Below are 26,891 nucleotides of genomic sequence, written 5' to 3'. Positions count from 1 at the left end.
CAGAGCAGTTGGTGGTAAACATCACGTGACAACAGGCTGGTACGATGCACATTATGTGATCATCTCGGCGCGCATGAATAGGTTGTTGTAGTCTACATTTGTATTACCATATGTCCATATGTTTAAGAGTATATCTGGCTATACTGACCTCTGATCAGTATGCAGTGTTTGTCTAGAATTTTAGGCACAAAAGTAAACAGAAATGATAATTATATTTCAGTTAATAAGTACTTTGATCTGACGTGTGGAGACACGCGACTTGTTGCCACTAAAGTAAGTACCTTGTGTAGCTTTAGACATTCTTGGTTAAATGTGACACTACATTTGATGCACTAGACACGATGTAGGGAGCTGGAGGTACTGAGACATACTTTTGACTACAAACTACGGAAAGGAACACGTTACTTACTAGCAATATAGTGTTAGGGGGGCTTGTATTGAGACTCAATACAGGACACTAGGTGTGTGTAGACTCGGGTAAAGGTTACTAAGAGAGAGAGCCACAGAGGGGAAATTCACGTAGATGATGTCAAAAGTTCACGTCACTCATGTCTACGAAAAATGCCAATCATGAAAGAAAAGATCAGCCAACAAGGGCATCATACGACCAGGTCAAAGCAGAAGTCAATAGGGGGCATCATACAGCCAGGTGACAGCAGAAGTCAACAAAATGTTTTGGATGCCACAAAGGTTACCGTCACAAGATTAAGCAATAGGACAGGCCAGAGTTCGTCAGTTTAATCTAAATATTATGGAATGAGACAGGTCATTAAGGGCTAGTTGTGGTTGTTAAGGGAAAGATGGACGTCTTGTAGGAGAGGCTGCTTAGGAACTGTATTATACTCATGTCATGATGGTTAGCTAAAGTTATTGAAGGTTAGCTGTGAGGCCACCAACTTTGTCAGTCACAAACGTGCTTAAGGTTAGCTGTGAGGCTATCAACTTTGTCAGTCACAAACTTGCTTGAGGTTAGCTGTAAGGCCACCAACTTTGTCAGTCACAAACGTGCTTGAGGTTAGCTGTGAGGCCACCAACTTTGTCCGTCACAAACTTGCTTAAGGTTAGCTGTGAGGCCACCAACGTTGCCAGTCACAAACTTGCTTAAGGTTAGCTGTAAGGCCACCAACTTTGTCAGTCACAAATGCCAGAGGTCATGAGCGAGGACACCCGTACACACATCATTTGGATAAGTCACGGGGTCACCACAATCAATAAATGTCACATACAGGAGTGCAAGTGATGTTATACACCAGGTCACGAGGCCAGGGTCCCAGCTGTGACATGCGCGTGTGTAAGCCATACAGTACAGCACAAGAGAGTATAATGGGGCGCCTCATCTTCCACACCTGAGTGGAACACTGACATGAGGGACGGAGAGTGGGGTGTTACACGCCACACGTCGCCACGCTAAACATGTGACGCTGGAGGTGGTGTGTGTGTGTGTGTGTGTGTGTGTGTGTGTGTGTGTGTGTGTGTGTGTGTGTGTGTGTGTGTGTGTGTGTACTGGAGTGTGGTGATGTGGGTGTAGGAAGCAGAGGGGAAGGGGGGGGGGGGTTAGTGTTGACCAGAGGAGGAGCAGGAGCAGAAGCAGCAGTACCCAGGCTGCTGACCAGCAATGTTAGGGAGGTCACACAGCAACACCAGGAGAGCTACACACCAACTAGAGAGGACGGCCGCTCTTCACAGCCTCCCACTACAAGGTTATCAAGAGTAACATGACGCAAGGGTATACGACTACTGGCGTGGGCGTGTTGGCGTGCGCGACGTATTGGTGTTACCTGGTTGTGGCAGGCCGACCGAGGGGCCCAGCTCCGGCAGGGGGGGCGGGGCGTGTGCAGCTGGGGGGTGCGCCTGAGAGGGGTGGACAGCCTGTGGAGGGGCGTGATGGGCGTGGGCAGCGGGCGGCGCGTGGCTGGCTGAGGGTGCGGGCGGCGCCCCGCCTACGGTGAACCAGCACATGGTACATTACTACAGCAGGACCCACACTTCTCACCCGCTACTACTGCTACCTTCCTTAGACTAGATGCTTGGCGCTGTGTCATACTAGCGTGTAGAGGAGTAGGCTAGCGTCAGGCTGGGGTGGGGGGATGGAGGGTGGCAGGGGTAGGCGGTGTAGGGAGGCAAGGGTGGGCGTGGGTGTAGGGAGGCAGGTGTGGGCGTGGGTGTAGGGAGGCAGGTGTGGGCGTGGGTGTAGGGAGGCAGGGGTGGGCGTGGGTGTAGGGATGCAGGTGTGGGTGAAGTTAGGCAGGTGTGGATCTAGGGAGGCGGGGGTGGAAATGGGTGGTGTAGGTAGGCAGGGATGGGCGTGGGTATAGAGAGGCATGGGTGGGCGTGGGTGTAGGGAAGCAGGGGTGGGCGTGGGTGTAGAGAGGCAGGCGTGGGCTTGGGTGGTGTAGGGAAGCAGGGGTGGGTATATAGAGTGGGTAAGCCTAGCAAGTCACTGAGGGAGGAGAATACTATATATCCTTTACCCACGTTGTGAGTTATATATACTTTCGCAAGCTCGTAAATCACTTAGTTTACTCTTTATTCCTTTCTCCCTCTCTCTCTCTCTCTCTCTCACACTCTCTCTCTCTCTCTCTCTCTCTCTCTCTCTCTTTGTTGTATGTGTTCCTGTGCAAACCAGGACATGCATTATATATATATATATATATATATATATATATATATATATATATATATATATATATATATATATATATATATATATATATATATATATATATATATATAAACGAATATATTGTAAAAGACTCAATACGTATGCAAATTTGAGTCAAATGATTTAATTTTGAGTGTTAACGAATGTGTGAGGTTGGAGGAGGGAGCGTGGCCGGTGCAAGACGGTGCCATGTTGGCTTTACATTATAGGCAGGTGTGTCCACAAGTGTCCTGCCTTGCTGCTGGCCACACCTGTGTCCACCACACCATCAGCAACAGCACAATACCAGGCGTGCCTGCGTACCAGCTTGAGCTGTGCGTGCACAAGTAGAGCTACAGCTCCTGCCACCCGCTTCTTCACCATTTGTGCGGTGTTAGGCATTTCCGACCCCCCATAAGTCTAAGCGTATTTACATCTCAACTTTGATATGATGTTTGCCTTCCCAACTTTATCCTCTGGTGCATCCCATTGGCCTCATACTGAGGCAGTTCTTCCTCATAATATCTACGCTACACAACAAACCTCAACGTCTGATTTCCTGCAGTAAATCTAAATTTACTGAAGAAATTTACTAAATGTACTAAATTTACGGGCTAAATTCTCTCTCTGTGTTACCAAGCTTTCTTCTAACCCTCTCAGTAAGCACCAGCAAGAACTACTTTATCTCTTGCTACTTCGCCTGCCCCCCACTATGGCATTGATCCCGATAGTTCCTTTGATCAGTTTCATAATTGTAACTAGTACCTTTCTTCCTTCAATGGGGCACTAATCCCCGCTCTTGACGGTTTGTTTTAAAAAAGTTCACCACCTTCCTAGTAGCTTCCAGCTTGCCTTTGCCTCCCTGAAAGCTTACAACTCTATTGCTATCCTTCCGACAAAGACAATTCGGTGGTAGTACTTCCAAAAGGTTGTTTTGTTCAGATTCCCGTACATATGCGCCTCTGGTTTCTAACTGTGTGTGTACTCACCTAGTTGTGCTTGCGGGGGTTGAGCTTTGGCTCTTTGGTCCCGCCTCTCAACTGTCAATCAACTGGTGTACACATTCCTGAGCCTACTGGGCTCTATCATATCTGCATTTGAAACTGTGTATGGAGTCAGCCTCCACCACATCGCTTCCTAGTGCATTCCATTTATTAACTACTCTAACACTGAAAAAATTCTTTCTAATGGCTCTGTGGCTCATCTGGGTGCTAAGTTTCCACCTGTGTCCCCCTTGTTCGTGTCCCACCCGTGCTGAAGAATTTGTCTTTGTCCACCCTGTCAATGTGTGTGTGTGTGTGTGTGTGTGTGTGTGTGTGTGTGTGTGTGTGTGTGTGTGTGTGTGTGTGTGTGTGTGTGTGTGTGTGTGTGTGACACTTTAAATAAAACCTTATTAATTTTTAGTTTTCATTAGCTCAAATTATACAGGCCTGCGTTTTGCAATTTATTTTCTGTTAGTCTTTTGCACTGAATCTAACTAATCTGGCTACAATGTATTACAAAGTGACAATGGTTTTTTGTTCAATCAGCTTAGGTTTTTCAACTACGCCTGTATTCGATAAAACCTCGTCTTCTGGTTAAATTCTCGATTTTAAATGATAGTTCTAAAAAAAGGTTAATAATGACTAATGAGTAGAAATTCTTTTATTAACAGTGAAAATCAACCGGAATTCATCACTGGGGCAGAAAAGACGTCTTCAATGATTTTAGTTTGTTGTGTGTGCTGGGCAAGTCACGTGTTAGACACCAACAGTAATCTGCTGACAAGTTAATACTTTAGCGCCCCTGATGCTTGGCTTCCATATTAGCAATACCTTGGTGGAACCATTCCCCTTGTCCCTCACATCAGTCTTCGTAGATCTCAGGGAAATAATATAGATGTGATATGAGCAAATGAAATTTTACTAACAAACGTGCTCCCACAGTCTAAACTCTTCACCAAGTCTCCAACAATGCGCACGTATTCTAAACTTTAGTGGTTTTCGAGAAAGTTGTTCACTATTGATTTGAATGCTTGACATGCATTCATCTTACTCATATCTCTTTCCAACTGCTCATCCCTCATTTGGCTGCTAATATCAGGGTCATAAAAATACCTTCATGCAATTTAGCATCACTTTTATTGAAATTTTAGTGTCACGAAAACAAATGCTGGACTTTCACTAATAATAGCCTTGACAAAATTGTTCATCACTCCCAAGTTTTATATGAAGAGGCGGCAGCAAAATTTGACGAGGACTGACTAGAGGTTCAGCAACCACACATGAGCCAGGATAAAGGGCTTTTGGTGATGAACTTTACCTTTGCTCACAGTTTGTGTCACCTGCTCCATTATCACACAGACAAACTACTCGTGGATATTTGGTGTAGTCTCCTTGCATTTCTAATATTAAAACCAGTACATTAGGCTTTCTGTACGAGGAAAAGAAATAGCTAGAAAACTTGAGCTGATCATTGGATACGAATTCCAGATATGAATCCGGCACGTTGAATACGTACAGAATCCGTTCTAAAAAAAAAACTAACAGCAAAAAATGCCGCAGGCCTGTGTTATTAGTACTCATTTTTATCACCTTAATTGAAATAACCCTCGTTTTTGCTATAAGTGAAAATGTGAAACATTTGACGTCAAAATGCGGTATATTATGTGAGAGGACAGGTTGTTTATTTGCACGTGGTAGGTGGCAGGCGTCTCCTGAGACGGGGATGTCAGTCAACATGTCGAGACTTACAAGCACCAGACACCCCCACGCACCCCACACTCTTCAACCTCTTCTCTCACGCACTCTACCTAAGGCCAAACACATATATACAAGAAAATGGTAGCGGCTGGCGAAATTGACACAATGTCCCGTTGTTGGTGGGTCGTATGGTTGGTTAGGTTAAGGTACTTCAGTACGACAGTTTCTTGATGTTGGGAACGCTAGCGAGAACGGGGTGGTCTGTTACCCCTTACATCACTGGTTCCCATCTTTTGTGCTTCATTCCCCCCTTACAACCATGTTCTCACCTGTGGACCCCCCTTACAACCATGTTCTCACCTGTGGACCCCTTACAACCATGTTCTCACCTGTGGACCCCCCTTACAACCATGTTCTCACCTGTGGACCCCTTACACCCATGTTCTCACCTGTGGACCCCTTACACCCATGTTCTCACCTGTGGACCCCCTTACACCCATGTTCTCACCTGTGGACCCCTTACAACCATGTTCTCACCTGTGGACCCCTTACAACCACGTTCTCGCCTGTGGACCCCTTACACCCATGTTCTCACCTGTGGACCCCTTACACCCATGTTCTCACCTGTGGACCCCTTACACCCATGTTCTCACCTGTGGACCCCTTACACCCATGTTCTCACCTGTGGACCCCTTACACCCATGTTCTCACCTGTGGACCCCTTACACCCATGTTCTCACCTGTGGACCCCCTTACACCCATGTTCTCACCTGTGGACCCCTTATAACCATGTTCTCACCTGTGGACCCCTTACAACCACGTTCTCGCCTGTGGACCCCTTACAACCATGTTCTCGCCTGTGGACCCCTTACAACCATGTTCTCACCTGTGGACTCCCTACAATTACGTTCTCTATAGTGAACACGAACAACAATATAGACGGAGCGACCAGAACAGACACAAATAGTCACAAGCTCTGCCTTATTATGCTTCGGTAAAACTGCATGTAAATATTAAGAGGAGACGCGGCTCAACACACTCGCTGGTTCTTATTTCCTTAGAGGAGACCCTTAAAATTCCTGGGTGTATGGCTCCCCTGCAGGGAACAACTGCCCTACTACAGCTTACTCGACGCCCTTACCTTTAGGTTACCTTGAGGTGGTTCCAAGGATCAGCGTCCTCCCGGCTCGACCTAGTGGTCGGTGTGTGATGGTCAAGCGGACTGTTAGACGTCGCTGCCCGCAGTCAGATGTATGAAGCAGTCCGGTTGACGTATTTGTTTCCATATTACATATTTTCACATTCTAATACGGCACAGGTGGCGACGCTGAGTCCACACTATCCGCATCATGTACAATGCCCCCCCCCCACTAGACCTCTTTCGTACACCAGCCACAAAGGATGTTCAAATGGCTTATAGACCTGGGGCCAGATTCACGAAACAGTTACGCAAGTACTTACGAACCTGTACATCTTTCCTCAATCTTTGACGGCTTTGGTTACATTTATTAAACAGTTTACAAGCATGAAAACTTCCCAATCAACTGTTATTGTTGTTATAAACAGCCTCCTGGTGCTTCGGAGCTCATTAATTGTTTAATAATTGTAAACAAAGCCGCTAAAGATTGAGAAAAGATGTACACGTTCGTAAGTACTCGCGTAACTGCTTCGTGAATCTGGTCCCCGGATTCTTCAAGCATTTACGTATCCACTTACGAAACCTGTGCATCTTGCCCCGATTATGGCCACTGAGTCTGAATGTATTTAACAGTTTACAAGCTTTTCAAACTTGGAAACCCATGGTTATAATTGTTATAGACAACTTCGTAACGCTTAAGAGCTCATGAACCGTTTAATTAACATTAACTAATCCGCCATAATTAGAAACCGTGCACAGGGCCATGATTCACCGAGCATTTATAGGAAACTTGTATATCTTCCATCACTCATATTGGTTTTGTTTACATGTATGTAACAGTTGATGATCTCTGAGGCACTACGAGCTTGTTCACAATATTAATAACCTCAGGTTGTGCACTTTCCCAGCTCGTCAACTTTAATCAACAAAGTGTCACAAGCAGACACGTAGACGCCTGGTGCCTCCTGGCCTAGCTGGTCACCAGAGGAGGCAGAATGATGTACATGTCCATATAAACATCTAAGCGAGAGGTGTTACTTCTATGTCAACACTGTGTACCCAGTCTAGATTGATCTGCAGTCGTGTGCAATGTGACTATATTGGTGTTCAAGGGGTAGGCTACATGTTGCAACAAAGTGGCAGAATATGTTATTGAAAAAGGTCGTGCAAGTGTGCACCTGTTCGGAAAATCTGTGCTAGTGTGCTTTTATTACAAAAGGCCATGCACGAATACTTTTGTCCAGAATAGTCATGCAAGTCTACATTTCTTCAGAAAGGTCATGCAAGTATATACATCTGCTCAGAAAGATCATATGCAATCGCATATGTGTTCGTAAAGCCATACAAATGTGCACCTATTAGGAAAGGTCATGCAATAAACCAATTTGGAAGAGTCATACATATACACCAATTTGAAAAGGTTGTGTGTATAGAATTTTGAAAGGTCATGCACATACACCAGTTTGAAATATTATGCATAGTCGCCAATTTTGAAAGAACATGCGTATAACCAATTAGGAGAGGTCATGCATATACACCAATTTGGAAAGGCTATACGTATACACCAACTTGTAAAGGCCATACATGCTCCAATTTGGAGAAGTCATATGTATACACCAATCTGGAAAGGTCATGCAAGTGTGTACACTGGTTCAGAAAAACTAGGGAAGTATGTACCTGCTCAGAAAGGTCATGCTAATGTACAACTGTCAGGAAAGATCTTGCAAATGTGTGTGTCTTCACCCCAGCAAGAGAATGGTTAAAGATGGCCGGTGACTGGCGGAGATGTTGAGAGTTGATGGGGTTGAGAGGGACTCAGTGGGACCGAAACACCGCTTGACCCACGGTAGCACACCAGGTAGGGAGTCGAGAGGATATTTCACAAGTAGTTTATAGAGGTGGGTCAGGGTTAGTGGAAGAACCCGAGTATTGTTTTTGTAAGTATGAACGACCTTAAGGAAAGAAGAGATAATGAGTAAGAGAAGGTGAAAAATGACATGGAAATGAAAAGAATATATTTAGCCTGTGTGTGTGTGTGTGTGTGTGTGTGTGTGTGTGTGTGTGTGTGTGTGTGTGTGTGTGTGTGTGTGTGTGTGTCTACTCGCCTATTTGTGCCTGCAGGATCGAGCTCTAGCTCTTGGACCCCGCTTTACTAGCCGTTGGTTGTCTAATACAATAACACCTGACCTATTTCCCTATCATACCGGCTTTTAAAGTTATGAATTGAGTTAGCCTCTACAACCTGTCCCTTTAGGTCATTCCATTTACTCACTCCCCTTATGCGAAAGGAAAACATTCTAACATCCCTATGACACATCTGAGTCTCAAGCCTCCATCCGTTCCCCCTTGTTCTGTTGATACTGTGAACAATTCCTGTTTCCACCTTGCCAATACCTCTAAGTATTTTATACGTCTGTATTATGCCCCCCCCCCCCTCTATCTCCTCCTTTCTAACGTCGCCAGGTTTAGTTCCGTCAGTATCTCTTCGTACCTCATCCCTTGCAACTCTGCGACGAGTCTCGTTGCAAACTTCTGCACTTTTTCGAACTCGTTATGTACTCACCTAGATGTGCTTGCGGGGGTTGAGCTCGGGCTCTTTGGTCCCGCCTCTCAACTGTCAGTCAACTGGTGTACAGATTCCCCACACACACATTATGTGTGTGTGCGTGTTTAGGTTGGCCAAAATAGGAACTGCCTTTAGAAACTTGTGTAAGGAATAGTTTAAAACCTGCCTTTCCACATCTAGTTCATTACTTTACATTTACTGGCGTTAAACTCTAGTAGCCATTTGTTGGATTAGCCTTTAATTTTGTCCAGGTCATCTTGTAGTCTCTTGCTATCGTTCTTTCTTAACCTTTTTGCAACTTATGCACACGGTAGTTACAGGGTACGTTGTCAAAGGCTTTCTGATAGTCCAAAAATATGCAGTTCGCTCACCGTTCTGTCATTTTTTTTGTCTCGTGGTCATAGAATTGTGTTAAATCTATGAGGCAAGATTTTAGATCCCTGAACCCATGCTGGTGATGTACTACAAAGTTCCTTCTCTCTAGATGCTCTACTAGTTTTTCTCATAATCTTCTCCATCACCTTGCGCGGTATGCAAGTTAGGGCCACAGGCCTGTAGTTTAATGCCTCCTGTCTCCCTTTTTGTATATTAGGAGTGCATAAGTTGGGACAAGACATGCAGCTCTAGCACGGACGGAAGATAATGCCTACCTTCTTAAAGTGTTTAAAGACTAGAATTATCACCGGCCATCATGGAAAATGCCGAGTATTTGACAAAAGTTTTGTTAAAAAAAATGAAAAAAATGTATGATCTCCACATTTTCAAATAATACCCCCGTGAAAAATTAGTATTTTACGAAGCTCCCACTAACTTCCTTATAAATCTAAAACTGCACATCAGAAGGGCGTATCTTCAGGCAAACAGATGGTAGTCTAGTAGAGGACAAAAGATGTTTTCCTGACAAGTCATCACACGGGTGTAAGGAAAATGAGACAGGATGAATTCCACAAGTCTCACAGAGCCTGATCCTTTAAGTGTCACCTGATCATTATATATAGTCGAAATGGCTTGGCGCTCTTCCCTGATAATCTCCCCTCCCTCATCCGTGGACTTGCAAGATTTGTTCCCAAGTAAATATATGCAAATGTAGAATGAATTCAATATGTTTTTGTGGTCGTGAAAATTAAAGCAACTGCCAAAACGATCGGGATGTGTGATGTATGTATATATATATATATATATATATATATATATATATATATGTGTGTGTGTGTGTGTGTGTGTGTGTGTGTGTGTGTGTGTGTGTGTGTGTGTGTGTGTGTGTGTGTGTGTGTGTGTGTGTGCGCGCGCGCGCGCGCGCGCGAAGAATCCAGAATGGTTCCCAAGTCAATATGCAACCGAAAACTTCTCACCCCTGAAGGATTCGAACCCAGACAGCCAGGGTTCCATGCACCTTAACATATCAAGTACTATACCCACTAAACCATACTGACGGTACAAAAAGGTTGGAAGTCGCGAGACTTTTATGATTTACGTGTGATGCTTTACATATATTTTACGTCAATCAAACATGTTACCAGAAACCTTGCATGAAATTTGTTTAATACGTTGATTATTAGTTATTATATATATATAAGATTAATGTTTTTCTATATCAAACATTAAAATGCAAAATCTGTTTCAGGTTGTGGCAAAATGGTCTTCATTGTACTATATACACAGTACCTGGAGCATACTTAGAAGGGGTTACGGGAGTTGATCTACTCCCGAGTCCGGCCCGGGACCAGGCTTGAGAGCTTGGTCCAACAGCTTGTTGCTTGGAACAGTCCACAGGCCCGCGTATCCACTACATCCCGGTTTGTCCGGCACTTCTTGAAGAAACTATCCAATTTTATCTTAAATACGTCCATTTTTGTTCCGGCAATATTTATTATGCTCGCTGGGAGGATGTTGAACAACTGTGGACCTCTGATGTTCATACAGTGTTTTCTGATTGTGCTTATGGCACCTCTGTCCTTCACTGGCTCTATTCTGCATTTCCTTTCATATCCTTCATTCACACCAGTATGTTGTTATTTTACTGTATAAATTTGGGACTTTGCCCTCCAGTATTTTCCTCCACATATGTGGAGGGTCCCTCCCTCCATACATCCACTACAACCCGATTGGTCCAGCACTTCCTGCAATAACTTATCTAAATGCTTTTTGAAGACTTCTAAATTTGTTCCAGCAATATTTCTTATGCTTGCTGGCAGAGTGTTGGACAGCCGTAGACCTCTGATGTTCAGACAGTGCTCTCTGATTGTACCTACGGCACCTCTACTCTTCACTGGTTCTATTCTGCAGAAATGCATTCTTCATTTCTATTCAATTTGGGTAAAATGTTTCATCAAATTCTGGTACCATTGAACCATGTGAGAGAGTAGCCGGCGGTTGGTTAATCGTGGAGCTTAGTTACTAAGCACCAGGACTAACCAATCCTTATAGACTTATCATTGGCGAGGTGGTCACAGCACTGAACATTGAGGGGGGAAGGGGTGTCCTGAGCGGCATGGGTTCGAATCCTGGCCGGGTCATTTAGAGTTCTTAGTGATCTATGGCTCGTGCGTTTAATGCAGCCTTTGTCTCACATACACACACACACACACACACACATATATATATATATATATATATATATATATATATATATATATATATATATATATATATATATATATATATATATATATATATATATTATTAAATATGACCGAAAAAGTAAGATTAATAATTCTAACACGAATTTTCTCAATCTTTCGTACATTACGCTTCACTGTTGGAGGTAAATCAAAAATCACTTCTCCAAAATTCATTTTTATTCATATATAATTCATATATATATATATATATATATATATATATATATATATATATATATATATATATATATATATAAATATATATATATATATATATATATATATATATATATGCGGAAAAACCACATGTGAAAATAATACTAAACACGTTTTCGGCTCAATTCGCCTTCATCAGAGCAAAATACAATAAACATTCTATTCTATTAGGTAAAAGTCAATATGCATGCACCCTTTTGAATTCCAATAATACGTAACGCGAACTTTTTGGGGGCATCACTTTATGTTGTGCATTCCATCCATAAAAATATAGTTGCATCATTTTGGTGGCTGGGTTGCCATAATCATTGGAGATTTAAACAAACCGTAAAGAGCGTAAGTGAAGCTAATCCTCGGTGTTAAATTCAGGATATAGACAGACGCGTGAGCGTGGTTAAGTGTTAATGATGAGACCTGTCTCGGAGGCCTATTGCAGTGTTCATTTTTTGTTACCATGTTCCAATATACAAATGTAATTAGAAAGAAAATCCTCTTTATCCCAGTTCGGGGAACTGCGAATAACCAGAACCTCTGGATTGGTTCACAGGAGCACGCGGAGCTAAACTTTGTGGCACTGCGGCGCCGTGAATGAAGCAGCCGGAAATATTGCACCAACTCTTGCCCTAGACCTCAACAGCTTGATGGATCCACCACATTAATCACATAACTTCGTAATTCTATAATTTGTATATGAGCTACAAAGACATATTGAACACGAGGAATGGTGTGAACTCTTAGGCCCTTAATAAAGGTGTATACATGTAATATGTGAAGAGTGTGATACACTGCTTGAGGACAAAGCTACCACATAAAGAAATTAATTAAAACAGTAACTAAGGTTATCCGGGCGACATGGGAGGGATGGGGAATGATAAGAGTGGGAGGGTGAGAGGGGGGCGGGGAGGGGCGGCTAGGATAAGAGTAGTGAACATACCGTTGTGGACGTAGTGTGGGTGAGGGGGTCGCTGGTGGCCGGCCGCACTCTCCCCATCCTCACTCCCGCCCCCGTGGCTGTCGTCCTCTCCGGTCTCCAGCTTGATCCGTTTACTGGAACTCTGCTCACCCACGAGGTGAGCGCCAGGCACGAGAGCGTGTTAGTACTTTACCAGTGGCCACCACAGTAACAACATGATCACACATCAACGGGGAAATGTGTTATGATGAAGGTCAGGAAGAAGAGTCAGAAGGTGACCAACGGGAAGGAAGAGGAGTCAGTAGGTGACCAACGGGAAGGAAGAGGAGTCAGTAGGTGACCAACGGGAAGGAAGAGGAGTCAGGTGACCAACGGGAAGGAAGAAGAGTCAGAAGGTGACCAACGGGAAGGAAGAGGAGTCAGGTGACCAACGGGAAGGAAGAGGAGTCAGAAGGTGACCAACGGGAAGGAAGAAGAGTCAGAAGGTGACCAACGGCAAGTTCCGCCGGCGCCGGGAATCGAACCCCGGACCACAGGACTACGTATCCAGCGTGCTGTCCACTCAGCACCCTGTGTGTGTCGTGTGTGCGTGGAGTGTGTGCGTGGAGTATGTGCGTGGAGAGTGTGTGTGTGTGTGTGTGTGTGTGTGTGTGTGTGTGTGTGTGTGTGTGTGTGTGTGTGTGTGTGTGTGTGTGTGTGTGTACGCATGCAAGAGACACGTGTGGTAAGATTAAGGGTGTACAAGAAAAACACGTAGATATAGATGATTTTCAAGAAACAGTATTATAAAAAGAGGAATAATCGACGAATGAGAGATACAGTAGTAGGATGTTAAGACACGGGGAAAGGAGATAGGAGGAGAGGCAGGTAAAAATTATACTAATGAAAGATGTTCTGGAAAAATCCTTGACTAGATTATGGTGAATTGGCAATACCTGCAAAGGTTATTTTTTGTACCAAATTCAGGCAACTCTGATATAATGATACAACCAAATGAATACCATCCACAAGCAAGTAAATGATGATAAAGCACTTTATTACTAGAGTATAATGATATCAACAATGACATCACAGATAACTAGCACTCTGGAGGACATCACATAACTAGCACTCTGGAGGACATCACAGATAACTAGCACTCTGGAGGACATCACAGATAACTAGCACTCTGGAGGACATCACAGATAACTAGCACTCTGGAGGACATCACAGATAACTAGCACTCTGGAGGACATCACAGATAACTAGCACTCTGGAGGACATCATAGATAACTAGCACTCTGGGGGACATGACAACTACCACCCTGGGGGACATGACAACTATCACCCTGGGGGACATGACAACTATCACCCTGGGGGACATGACAACTATCACCCTGGGGGACATGCCAACTATCACCCTGGGGGACATGACAACTATCACCCTGGGGGACATGACAACTATCACCCTGGGGGACATGACAACTATCACCCTGGGGGACATGACAACTATCACCCTGGGGTACATGACAACTACCACCCTGGGGGACATTACAACTATCACCCTGGGGGACATTACAACTATCACCCTGGTGGACATGACAACTATCACCCTGGGGGACATGACAACTACCACCCTGGGGTACATGACAACTACCACCCTGGGGGACATTACAACTATCACCCTGGGGGACATGACAACTATCACCCTGGGGTACATGACAACTACCACCCTGGGGGACATGACAACTATCACCCTGGGGGACATTACAACTATCACCCTGGGGGACATGACAACTATCACCCTGGGGGACATGCCAACTATCACCCTGGGGGACATGACAACTACCACCCTGGGGGACATGACAACTATCACCCTGGGGGACATTACAACTATCACCCTGGGGGACATGACAACTATCACCCTGGGGGACATGACAACTATCACCCTGGGGGACATGCCAACTATCACCCTGGGGGACATGACAACTACCACCCTGGGGGACATGACAACTATCACCCTGGGGGACATTACAACTATCACCCTGGGGGACATGACAACTATCACCCTGGGGGACATGACAACTATCACCCTGGGGGACATGACAACTAGCACATGACAGAGAACTAGCGGTAGACAAGGTACTCACGGGATGGTCGTGGTCTGCGCGACGACTGGCGGCCGTGGAGAGGGAAGGCCGTTCATATCGATGTTTTCCGTATAGAGGAGGGCGGCCACGAGGTCGGTAAGATGTGTTGTAGCGACCCCGTGAGTACGGTGGGCGGCCTCGCGTGGGCGTATGAGAGGTAGAAGCGTGGCGCGAAGCGGCAGTGGAGGGCGTGGCGGTGAAGCCTGGAGGTACGTGCGTGGGGTCGTCGCCCACCTCACACAGACCCTTAATCTTGAGTGTGTCGGCGGCCGCAAGGAGGGAGTTGATCTGTTCCTGAGCCACATCGATCTCCCCGCGGTAGACGAACTCGATGATGGCGCGCAGGTCAGCGAAGGCCACGTCCCGCGGCAGGATGACGATGGGGTGTTTACAAGGGTTGTTCTGCAGGACTGCCTGGAAGTAGGGCGAACACGCCGCCAACACCACTTTGTGGGCCCGCAGCTGCTGTCCGCCTTCACACGACAGCGTTACATCCACGAACACCTGCAACACACACCCACCAACACCTGTCACAAATCCTCATAACACCAAAGTAGACAACACCATATATATCAAGAACATAAAATAAAGGATACACGTGGAAATAGTACGCATCATAATATATTCTGGCATGGGGCTACTGAGAACAATTACCGTCACAACAGTTCACTCATTGACTCAAATACGTATATTGAGCAGGTCCTTGTCCTGGGATAACCCTGTGGTCAATATCTCCCTTGTCCTGGGATGACCCTGTGGTCAATACCTCCCTTGTCCTGGGATGTCTCTATGGTCAATGCGTCCCCTATTCTGGAATGTCTTGATGCGCAATACCCCCTTCAAGAGATAACAGTCAGTACCTCTCGTGTCCCGTGATGCCCTATAGTGCGCATGCAGCCCGTCCTCTCGAGCGTTGACAACGTCACTAAAATTGATGTACTAAATTGCCCGAACAGAACCTAACCGAGGACCCACGAATAGAAAATGGGACAACACGTCAATTTTGTGGGCTGCTTTGATGTCCATCAGTTTTAGGCCTTGGTGGGGAGGGGGGGGGGGCCAAGTGATTGTTGTTAGTGGTTAGTGAAAATGTGAGGAATTACTGGAGAGGACGACACTCACCTCCTCCTGCAGTAACTGGTCGAACACCGCCGTCATGTTCGTCTGGTAGTTGTTCCAACGCAAGCAGAAGTGATCGGCGGCGGCGGCGGCCACGGCGGCAGCCCCGCCACCGCCGCCTCCTGCCGCAGGCGGCGTCCCAGACATTACCAACTGCAAAGACAAAATTGAAATACAGTAGGTAATTGATAGCAAGAGAAGGAAGCAACTGCATATGAAAGGCAATATTATTTCTCACACCTGGTCACTGTAGGTCTACAAGCTTACAACCTGCGTACACACACACATTGTCATGCGCGCGCCGACGGCAGCATCCATGGTCTCTCACGCAACCATATACCACTCTACATTGTTATCTTCTTGCCGGCCCCCTTGCAACCACCCATACCTTCCAACCAGACCCCCTTGCAACCAGCCCCTACCTGGCAACCAGACCCCCCTTCCAACCAGACCCCCCTTCCAACCAACCCCTACCTTCCAACCAGACCCCCTTTGCGAAACCTGCCAACCCCTACTCACCATATATATAACATTCAAGCATAACAGGAAGTGTTTTCATGGTAGCCTGTCATAGGCAGCTACCCCCGTCCTTATGCCAGACATGGGAACATTGGGCTACGCTGCACAATAACGAAGGTAACCTTAGCAATAATACATTACCATAAACCTATCAGTTTAAAGTACTAACTCTTCCTCTTACCAGATGCATCGAAGCTTTTTACCGTATCGACCAAAACCTTTACAAATGTGATGCATTATTGAAAATACACACACAATAATATTGACATTTTCTATCCATCGGCGTCGATACGTTAGGTGGTGGCTTCGTACGTTTCTAGCTCGGCAAAACAGTTGCATTTTTTACGGAGTAAATAAATATATAAAATGAAACCTAGATAAAGAATAAAAAATTTAATTTAAAGAGAAAGGTTACTTACCCAAGCCCAAGCTCAAACACGAAGTTTGAATAGTGTGTACTCACCTATTTGTGCTTGTGGGGGGGTTGAGCTTTGGCTCTTTGGTCCCGCCTCTCAACCGTCAATCAACCGGTGTACAGATCCCTGAGCTTACTGGGCTCTGTCATATCTACATTTAAAACTGTGTAGGGGGTTGGTAGGGTGTGTGTGTGTGTATTCACCTAGTTGTGCTTGTGGGGGTTGAGCTCTGCTCTTTCGGCCCGCCTCTCATCTCCATCGAAATGCTGTTTTTTTTTTATCACCTACGCAATAACTAAGAGGGTGGAGTTCAAGTATGTTTATTGAGATAAGCAATAAATACATCTCAAAGGGATAGAGTAGCTTAGGCTATTTCTACCCCCCTAAGGAGGGGGTAGATCACCACCTAAGGAGGGTGGAGTGGCGGAAGCAAAGCGAGCGCAGTAAACAGTTGTGGGGGTGATCACGACCCATGTTGAACCCTTGTTACCTTCTACCTGCGTGTGAGAGGGTCGACCCCACCCTGGCCATCACATCTCTACCACCACCCTGCAAGTCACCTCAGATACGTACAACAACGTCTCGTGTGGATACACGTACTGTACTTCCCTAACAGGACAGTGAGCCAAGCACGGCGATAAAACAACTCCAAACCCGGTCTTGTAGCGGCTACTTTCTACAGCCCTCTACCGCAGATTAGTTTAGGGCAATACCTAGGGCTGTTGATTAACCTGGTTGATACCTGCTTGATGGGGTTCTGGGAGTTCTTCTACTCCCCAAGCCCGGCCCGAGGCCAGGCTCGACTTGTGAGAGTTTGGTCCACCAGGCTGTTGCTTGGAGCGGCCTGGTGGACCAAACTCTCACAAGTCGAGCCTGGCATCATGCCGGGCTTGGGGAGTAGGTTGTGTCTGAGGTCAAGATCATTCTACCTGTTCCCCCACACTGTTGACCACAGCATGAAACTGACAAAGCTGGACATTAAAGGTTGACTTATATATAAGACACTTTGGACTATCGTTTACAATCATCGTGTGTAATGGATTTGGTTAACTACTAATTGTTAGTTTCGCATTTACGTTTAAAAGAGGAGTTAAAGGTGTAGGAGGAAGTGGTAGATGCGACTGAGAGGATGAACCTTGACCTACCTGACGGGTACTGTGGTAATGGTCTAGTACACTACGTGTGACTTGGGCATCTTCTCCTCCCAGTACTCTACGCCCCCAGCTCTTGGCTGAAAACAACAAAAGGACAGAGAGCTATAGATACACGGTCACTCACCACCGTCTTTACGGGCTAACCATAGCCCGTGCTACATGGACACTTTGTTCTGAGTAGCTAAATCTAAAACAACAAACAACCACCATGATACAGTTACTCAGATACACTCACTCACCACCATGATACACTTAAACAGATGTACACTGTCACTCACCATAATGCCAGTTACATTCCCCTGAAATACACGGTTACTCACCACAATGACTAGTTATTCACCCAGAGGTACCGGGTCACTCACCACAATAATACGGTTACTCACCCACAGATACAGTCACTCATCATCATGTTACAGTTACACTCCCTCCCAGAAATACACTGTCACCTACAACAATGACACAGTTGACCCCAGAGGTACCGGGTCACTCACCACAATAAAACAGTCACTCACCCAGCAAAGTTGCCCCAGTAAGACCTACCTAGTAGTGGCTGCATTACATTACATATGATTTTATCAAATCATATACTGTATAAAGTAATGGAAAGCTGAATCATTCCACAAGACTCTTTTTAAGATATTTAATAGATAAACATATTAAAAATGTCTCAAGTACTATTACTGAAATACATATTATATTTTAGTAATTTGTATTAAAGCATTCAATAATATTGCTATTTAAACCCCCCTCCCCAATCAATATATTAACAAATTATTCACACATATATATATATATATATATATATATATATATATATATATATATATATATATATATATATATATATGTATATATATATACTATAGCTGATAAATGCGTATATTATTGCATTCGACATGCGTAAATGTATATTTTCTTCCCCTGACAAAGGCACAAGAACAGACAGTTGTTAAACACAATATATCAGAGAGTGCCAGCTAGCGGCGCCCGACTAATAGCTTTGTTCTAATTTGTCTAACTTGTAATAACAATCGCAGGAGTTTCTCAAATATTGTGTATATTATGGACACGCGCAAGTTGTTACAAATTGCTTACTCTTGCTTACGTTGATTTAGGGAGTAATTACAGTTCGGGCAGGAAGTGACTAAGAACGTTGGTGTTCCGACCCCTCGCAGTGTTCAAGAGAGAACTGGATAAGCACCTCCCAAGGATACCTGATCAACCAGGCTGTGATTCGTACGTCAGGCTGCGAGTAGCCGTGTCCAACAGCCTGGTTGACCAGTTCAGCAACCAGGAGGCCTGGTCGACGACCGAGGCGCGAGGACGCTAAGCCCCGGAAGTACCTCAAGGTAACCTCAAGGTAAGGTCCCACGAAGGTGAGCCTAATTTGTCTAGTGATTTAATAACGTCTTCCCTAGTAACCACTGACTTAGCCAAGTGCTTGGGGGGTTCATCTCTAGCATGATGAATTTTCCTTAGAACAATTGATTAAGGACACTGAAGTTACGAAAGCCAGAGGTTATATGACCTAAGTGAACAAATCAGTGAAAGATATTAACAAAAGTGGTTGTAAATAAAAGGTAGGAAACATATAATCAGGTGAGAACGTGTAACACTTTTGGTGTTAACAATGAGACGAATAAGAACTGTTGTGTGAGGAGAGTTGTGGATAGGGAAATATTGTACCGGTGTCATATAAGGGGAACATCTGGTGTGTTGTAAGACTGTACGACAGCACAGTACCTTGCCTGCCCTGAGCTTTTCGCAGTGGATGATCCGGATTTTACAAGTTGACCATTAAACCCTTGATTCCGTTAGGAAATCAAAGATTCATCTATATCTTGCGTTTAGTATACTGGCACTAGAATAATGTTGTATACACACGTTCTGATGTGTGTGCCACAGCTTGCAGCATCCACTTTTAAACTGCCCCCAAAGTGCACATTTCAGGCACTACGCGCATACAAGTGTTTGAATGACAGCCAGAAAGATGAGGACCATTATAAGCAACCGCACAGCTGCAACATTATTGTGAACATGTGCGTCCAGCACACCTTCACCAGCCTCATACGTCTTCACTTAGGCAACACACACACACACACACTATATATATATATATATATATATATATATATATATATATATATATATATATATATATATATATATATATATATATATAATATATATATATATATTATTTTTTAACAATTTCACAGTAACATTATTATGTAACCTTTGTTTTCATTATTCAATGTGATAGATTAATTATTGTAAACATTTAGTAGCAAAAATATAACTGGACGAAGTTCAGAGGGTAAACAGTAGCACGAACGACAACATACTAAACATTGGTGTTTTGCTCTTGTTGTCCTCACTGGAGTAGGAGGCTCGTGGGCAGTACATGGTTGTATAGCCCCGGTTGCCTCCAGTCCTCCAGCCCTGCTGCTTGGGTTGACGCCTCCAGCCCTGCTGCTTGGGTTGACGCCTCCAGCCCTGCTGCTTGGGCTGACGCCTCCAGCCCTGCTGCTTGGGCTGACGCCTCCAGCCCTGCTGCTTGGGTTGACGCCTCCAGCCCTGCTGCTTGGGTTGACGCCTCCAGCCCTGCTGCTTGGGCTGACGCCTCCAGCCCTGCTGCTTGGGCTGACGCCTCCAGCCCTGCTGCTTGGGCTGACTCCGCCGTTGTTTTAGTCTTGGTGTGATTGTGGAACAGTATTGGTCGGTTTCTTGCTCTATATTGTGCCATTTTCCAATTGTCTCCGCTTCGTGTCTCACTCGGAGGCACTCATCCTGGTCCTGTCTCCATGTGTCATCCTTTTGTTACTGTCCAAGCCCCTCATAAGCTTTCTCACATTTTCACACACACACACACACATCGTGTGTGTGTGTGTAATTACCTAAGTGTAGTTACAGGATGAGAGCTACGCTCGTGGTGTCCCGTCTTCCCAGCACTCTTTGTCATATAACGCTTTGAAACTACTGACGGTCTTGGCCTCCACCACCTTCTCACCTAACTTGTTCCAACCGTCTACCACTCTATTTGCGAAGGTGAATTTTCTTATATTTCTTCGGCATCTGTGTTTAGCTAGTTTAAATCTGTGACCTCTTGTTCTTGAAGTGCCAGGTCTCAGGAAATTTTCCCTGTCGATTTTATCAATTCCTGTTACTATTTTGTATGTAGTGATCATATCACCTCTTTTTCTTCTGTCTTCTAGTTTTGACATGTTTAATGCTTCTAACCTCTCCTCGTAGCTCTTACCCTTCAGTTCTGGGAGCCACTTAGTAGCATGTCTTTGCACCTTTTCCAGTTTGTTGATGTGCTTCTTAAGATATGGGCACCACACAACAGCTGCATATTCTAGCTTTGGCCTAACAAAAGTCATGAACAATTTCTTTAGTATATCGCCATCCATGTATTTAAATGCAATTCTGAAGTTAGAAAGCATAGCATAGGCTCCTTGCACAATATTCTTTATGTGGTCCTCAGGTGATAGTTTTCTATCTAGAACCACCCCTAGATCTCTTTCTTTATCAGAATTCTTTAAAGATTTCTCACTAATATATAGGTTGTGTGGGGTCTATGTTCTCCTATTCCACATTCCATAACATGACATTTATTAACATTAAATTCCATTTGCCAAGTGGTGCTCCATCTACTTATTTTGTCCAGGTCTTCTTGAAGGGCATGACAATCATCTAAATTTCTTATCCTTCCTATTATCTTAGCATCATCAGCAAACATGTTCATATAATTCTGTATACCAACTGGTAGATCATTTATGTACACAATAAACATCACTGGTGCAAGAACTGAACCCTGTGGTACTCCACTTGTGACATTTCTCCATTCCGCGTGTGAACACACTCATTCACACGTGTGAGTGTGTGAATCAATTGGTGTATAGATTCCTGTGTACTGAGTTTGCCTCCCACACACCACGGCCTAATGTGTGGTGGATACAGCGGGTATCACAGTAGTGAGGGTTGTGGTAGTGGTGGTTGCTGTAGTGTTGTTGAGTTATAATGGTGGTGGTAGTGGTGGGTTGTTGACTAGTGGAAGAAAAAGGAATGGGGAAGGAAAGGGGGATGGAGGGGGAAGGAGTATAGAAGTGAATGGGGGAGGGAAAGGGTGGTGGTGTTTGGGATGAGGGAAGGAGACCAGGTAACTGTACAGGTGGGAGGGCCCGAGGGGGGGGGGTACTGCCAGGCTCCGCTACCTATGTACACCAGATCTAAAGTCCTCACACTCTGGCCAGACGGCTGACGTTAATTATGACTAATTATAGAATATTTAATAATTGCTATAACAAGTCGGATTCTGGAATAGTGATCAGTGGTTAACAACAATTTACCTTCTAGCAATTAGAAGTTAATGTGAAGGAATTACCAAGTTAGAGGACCTTCTAACATGAGTGTGTGCGTATAGTAGAAATTTGGATGTAGTTTCATTGAAACGTTTTTAAAACCGCTCAAGGTCTCTTTCCCGCCCTTTCGACGTGCATATGTTTCTAGTATCTAGCACCAGGGGGCTGGCTGCTTGACCTAATAACAACAAGGGCCTCTCCGTGCAGCAGCAGCAGCAGCAGCATTCACAGGTCTTGAAAGGCTCAAGGCGATACACAAATGTCTTCTCCAGATGCTCCCCCCCCCTCCCCACGGGCGCTAAATACTTCTTAGCAAATATACTGTAAGATACTGACACAATCACCAGCTCTCCTCACCAGGCACACCTCACTATAGTGCACGGGTATATACTTTACACAGTTAACAAATGGTTATCACTCGTACACGCTGTTCAAGAATAGTATATTGGAAATGATAATTTTCCCCCAAGAGTGGTGTTGCAGTGTGAGAGAGCGCAGTGCCAGGGGCCGGTAGTGGCACCACAAGCACCCTGTAGAGCGCAGTGCCAGGGGCCGGTAGTGGCACCACAAGCACCCTGTAGAGCGCAGTGCCAGGGGACGGTAGTGGCACAACAAGCACCCTGTAGAGCACAGTGCCAGGGGCCGGTAGTGGCACCACAAGCACCCTGTAGAGCACAGTACCAGGGGCCGGTAGTGGCACCACAAGCACCCTGTAGAGCGCAGTGCCAGGGGCCGGTAGTGGCACCACAAGCACCCTGTAGAGCACAGTGCCAGGGGCCGGTAGTGGCACCACAAGCACCCTGTAGAGCACAGTGCCAGGGGACGGTAGTGGCACCACAAGCACCCTGTAGAGCCCATGGGGAAGGCGCGTGTACTGTAGTGTAGTGCAGGGTACAGGCAAGTAGCAAGACACACTACTAACACAGTATACCTCTACACCACTTACAACGGATATGACAAGGTAACAACTGGGATGTGAGCACGGCATAATGACTGATATATGTGGCCGGTGTTAAGGAATGGTGCCAAACATTTAGACTATCGAGGATCGAACACCGACCTACAAGAAATAAGACCGTTATTGCAACTGGTCCAGGTGGATAGGCAGAGAATGGTGGGGGTGGGGGGGGAGGGAGGGAGGAAAGAGTAGGTGTGTCCTCCACACCTAGTCGAGATGTGCACACTACACACTACAGCAAACCGAGGGAAGAGTGTGCTAAGAGGTGCATTGGGGTGATGTGGGGAGGCAGGCATACCTTACAGGTGTGAGTGTGTACGTGTGTAGCATCTCTAGAGGGAGGGCAGAGGTGGGATGGGGCTGCCACATGTGCACCAGTCTTGGGGAGTGAACACCCGCTCGTACATCGACACCTGTGCCATGACAGGTGCTACGGGCTATTCATGCCCGTGCCACCTCTTGGGTGGCTTAATCTTTATCAGTCATGACAGGTGGTACTAGGAGAACCTTGCAGGAGTCACCATACCTGCTCTCGGTCACCATATACCTTCCGATAGCCCGTTTGCCCGTCACCATACCTCTTCTCACCCGTCATACCCAGGTTCTGGTCATGCCTGCACCACCCACCGTACCTACTCAATAAACATCACACACATCTGTAACAATGTATGTCCGTCCAAAGCTGAAGGCCAGGCACTTAAGGCTAGCCTCACAAAAATTTGCAGGCAGAATGGTTTGGGGTACAGGGCGGACATAGGTTAGTCAGGGTAGGCCTAAGTTAAATGTATTAAGAAATATTAGTAATACTAAAGGCCTCCTTTTTCATGGACTCAAGTGTAAAATATGACGTGTGGTTAGTGTGGGGGGGTTTTATTGTCATAATTTCTTAGACCAACAGTTGTTTCAGTACTTCTTGGTAATGTATTTTCTGAGAATGGATGGAGGGGTGGGAAAAAATGTGGGGGAAAAAGTAGAGGGATAGGAGAAGAGACGAAAAGAGGGGGGGGGGGGGGGGGGAAGGATGGATAGAAAGATTTATATATGGAAAACATCCCGTGCAAGGCCAGGTACCCCCCCACCCCACCCCACCCCTAATATGTGAATACCTGGACAGTGTGTATCTACTCACCTATCTATTGATTCTGGTAATGGCTCAAAAGGGCCACCACTTACGAGCTATTCATGCCCGTGCCACCTTCTCGGTGGCTTCATCTTCACAAGGGAGACATCTCCCGTCATGCAGGGTGCAGTCGCACCTCCACAGATCTCCAGTATCAGCTCTTGATACTGGTAATGGCTTAAAAGGGCCACCACTTACGGGCTATTCATGCCCGTGCCATCTTTTGGGTGGCTTAATCTTCATCAATCATCAATCTACTCACCTATTTGTGCATGCAGGATCAAGCACTATCTCATGGACCCCGAATTTCTTATCGTACCTGCTTTGAAAGTTGTGAATTGAGTTTGTCTCAAAAACCTGCTCCTTTAGATTCTTCCACTTGCTCACTTCCCTTATGCTAAAAGGAAACATTCTAACATCTCTATGACACATATCTGAGTCTCAAGCTTCCACATGTGTCCCTCTTGTTCTACTGGAATTCATTGTAAGCATTCCCTTTGTTAATTCCCCTCAAGTATTTTATACGTCTGTATAATGTCTCCTCTCTCCTTTTCTAGCGTCATCAGGTTTAGTTCATTCATTCTCGCTTCATATTTCATCCCTCACAATTCTGGTATGAGTCTCGGTGCAAGCATCTGCACCCTTCCGAGCTTCCTTATGTTTACTTTTTAGATGCGGGTTCCAGGATAGAGCAGCATGTTCTAAAACTGGTCTCACATGGGTGGTATCCTGTCATCTAAATGCCACCTGATTTATGTTTCCGGAGGATGTTCTGACTTTTGCTAGCATAGAGTATGAAGCTGACGTTATTCTATTTACATGAACCTCTGGAGTTCAGTTTGGTATTATGTCCACTCCCAGGTATTTTTATCTAGTCATTAGAGGCAGGTAGTTTCCCTTTTATCGTTTATTGGCCTTTTGGTCGCTTGATCCCATTTCCATCACCTTACACTTGCTGGTGTTGATCTCTAGTAGCCATTTCTAGGACAACTCTGCAGCTTGTATGAATCATCTTTGAGAATCTTACAATCCTCATTTGTCTCAACCTTTCTCATAAGTCTTGCATTGTCTGCCAACATCGACATAAAAGACTCGACTCCTACAGTCCAGTCATTTACATAAATCAGGAATAGTATGGATTCCAGCACCGATCTTTCCCTATCATATCTACTTTAAAATTATGAATAGAGTTTGCTTACACAATCGATGTGTGTGTGTGTACTCACCTAGTTGTACTCACTTAGTTGTGCTTGCGGGGGTTGAGCTCTGGCTCTTTGGTCCCGCCTCTCAACCGTCAATCAACAGGTGTACAGGTTCCTGAGTCTATTGGGCTCTATCATATCTACACTTGAAACTGTGTATGGAGTCAGCCTCCACCACATTGCTTCCTAATGCATTCCATTTGTCAACCACTCTGACACTAAAAAAGATCTTTCTAATATCTCTGTGGCTCATTTGGGCACTCAGTGTGCCCAAATGTGTGTGTGTGTGTGTGTGTGTGTGTGTGTGTGTGTGTGTGTGTGTGTGTGTGTGTGTGTGTGTGTGTTTCTTAAGTCACTATTTATCCACATCAGTTCCAATTTACGTGTGTGAATTAAGATATTTATAGGAAAAACGAGCCATATTGTAACCATTTCAGAAATTGGATCAAAAGCTAATACACAACATGTAACAATCAGAGCAGTGTTTTGGAGGACGTGCTCCCTGTATTCACAAATGGCGATGAGAAACATAGGAGTCACTGTAACTGGAAGAGGAAGGTCGGCCCCTTTTATGTGTGGCTGGCTGTCTGGTTACACATTGTCTTGTTACATATATATACTATTTATCAAATCACGGCATAGATATATACACTATTATTATCATCTGTACCTATGCATCTCACTATGATAAATGGTATACATTACCCCGTCACCGTATAGATGACTATTATTATTTGCGTGTACCTATGTATAATTATTTGCGTGTACCTATGTATATTACTATGATAAATGGATACCCATTACCCCACGAAGATAGGGTTAGTATTTTATTGATATTACTTCCTGTACATGAGTGCGTAGGCTTTATTGTACGTGATGGAGTACACACTACGCCGTACATGACAGGGGTACACACTCTACACGAGGGGGCGTGGTCGTCACTGTACACTAAGGGGCGTGGTCGTCACTGTACACTAGGGGGCGTGGTCGTCACTGTACACGAGGGGGCGTGGTCGTCACTGTACACGAGGGGGCGTGGTCGTCACTGTACACTAGGGGGCGTGGTCGTCACTGTACACGAGGGGGCGTGGTCGTCACTGTACACAAGGGGGCATGGTCGTCACTGTACACTAG

General features: G+C 45.2%; 1 protein-coding gene across 9 annotated transcripts in view; it reads right to left on the bottom strand.

The window, feature by feature from the left end:
* Window positions 1-26,891, bottom strand: part of LOC123759399 (protein bric-a-brac 2) — a 51,858-nt gene that overhangs the window by 10,115 nt on the left and 14,852 nt on the right. For 3 of the 9 annotated variants that reach the window (XM_069335205.1, XM_045744401.2, XM_045744402.2), the window contains exons 2-4: window positions 16,028-16,177; window positions 14,906-15,409; window positions 12,798-12,918 (exon numbers count right to left, since the gene is read on the bottom strand). In XM_069335205.1, the coding sequence (XP_069191306.1) occupies window positions 12,798-12,918; window positions 14,906-15,409; window positions 16,028-16,171 (769 nt within the window). In that variant the 5' untranslated portion in view covers window positions 16,172-16,177. Of the gene's footprint in view, window positions 1-1,778; window positions 1,941-12,797; window positions 12,919-14,905; window positions 15,410-16,027; window positions 16,178-18,104; window positions 18,191-26,891 lie in introns of all 9 variants that reach the window. The other 6 variants (XM_069335202.1, XM_045744399.2, XM_045744400.2 and 3 more) reach the window with 3 other exon arrangements.

This window comes from Procambarus clarkii, chromosome 32, assembly GCF_040958095.1.
Source record: "Procambarus clarkii isolate CNS0578487 chromosome 32, FALCON_Pclarkii_2.0, whole genome shotgun sequence".
Lineage (NCBI taxonomy): Eukaryota > Metazoa > Arthropoda > Malacostraca > Decapoda > Cambaridae > Procambarus > Procambarus clarkii.
The sequence above is the reverse complement of the archived record's forward strand: the minus strand, read 5'-3'. Positions and strand labels throughout refer to the sequence as shown.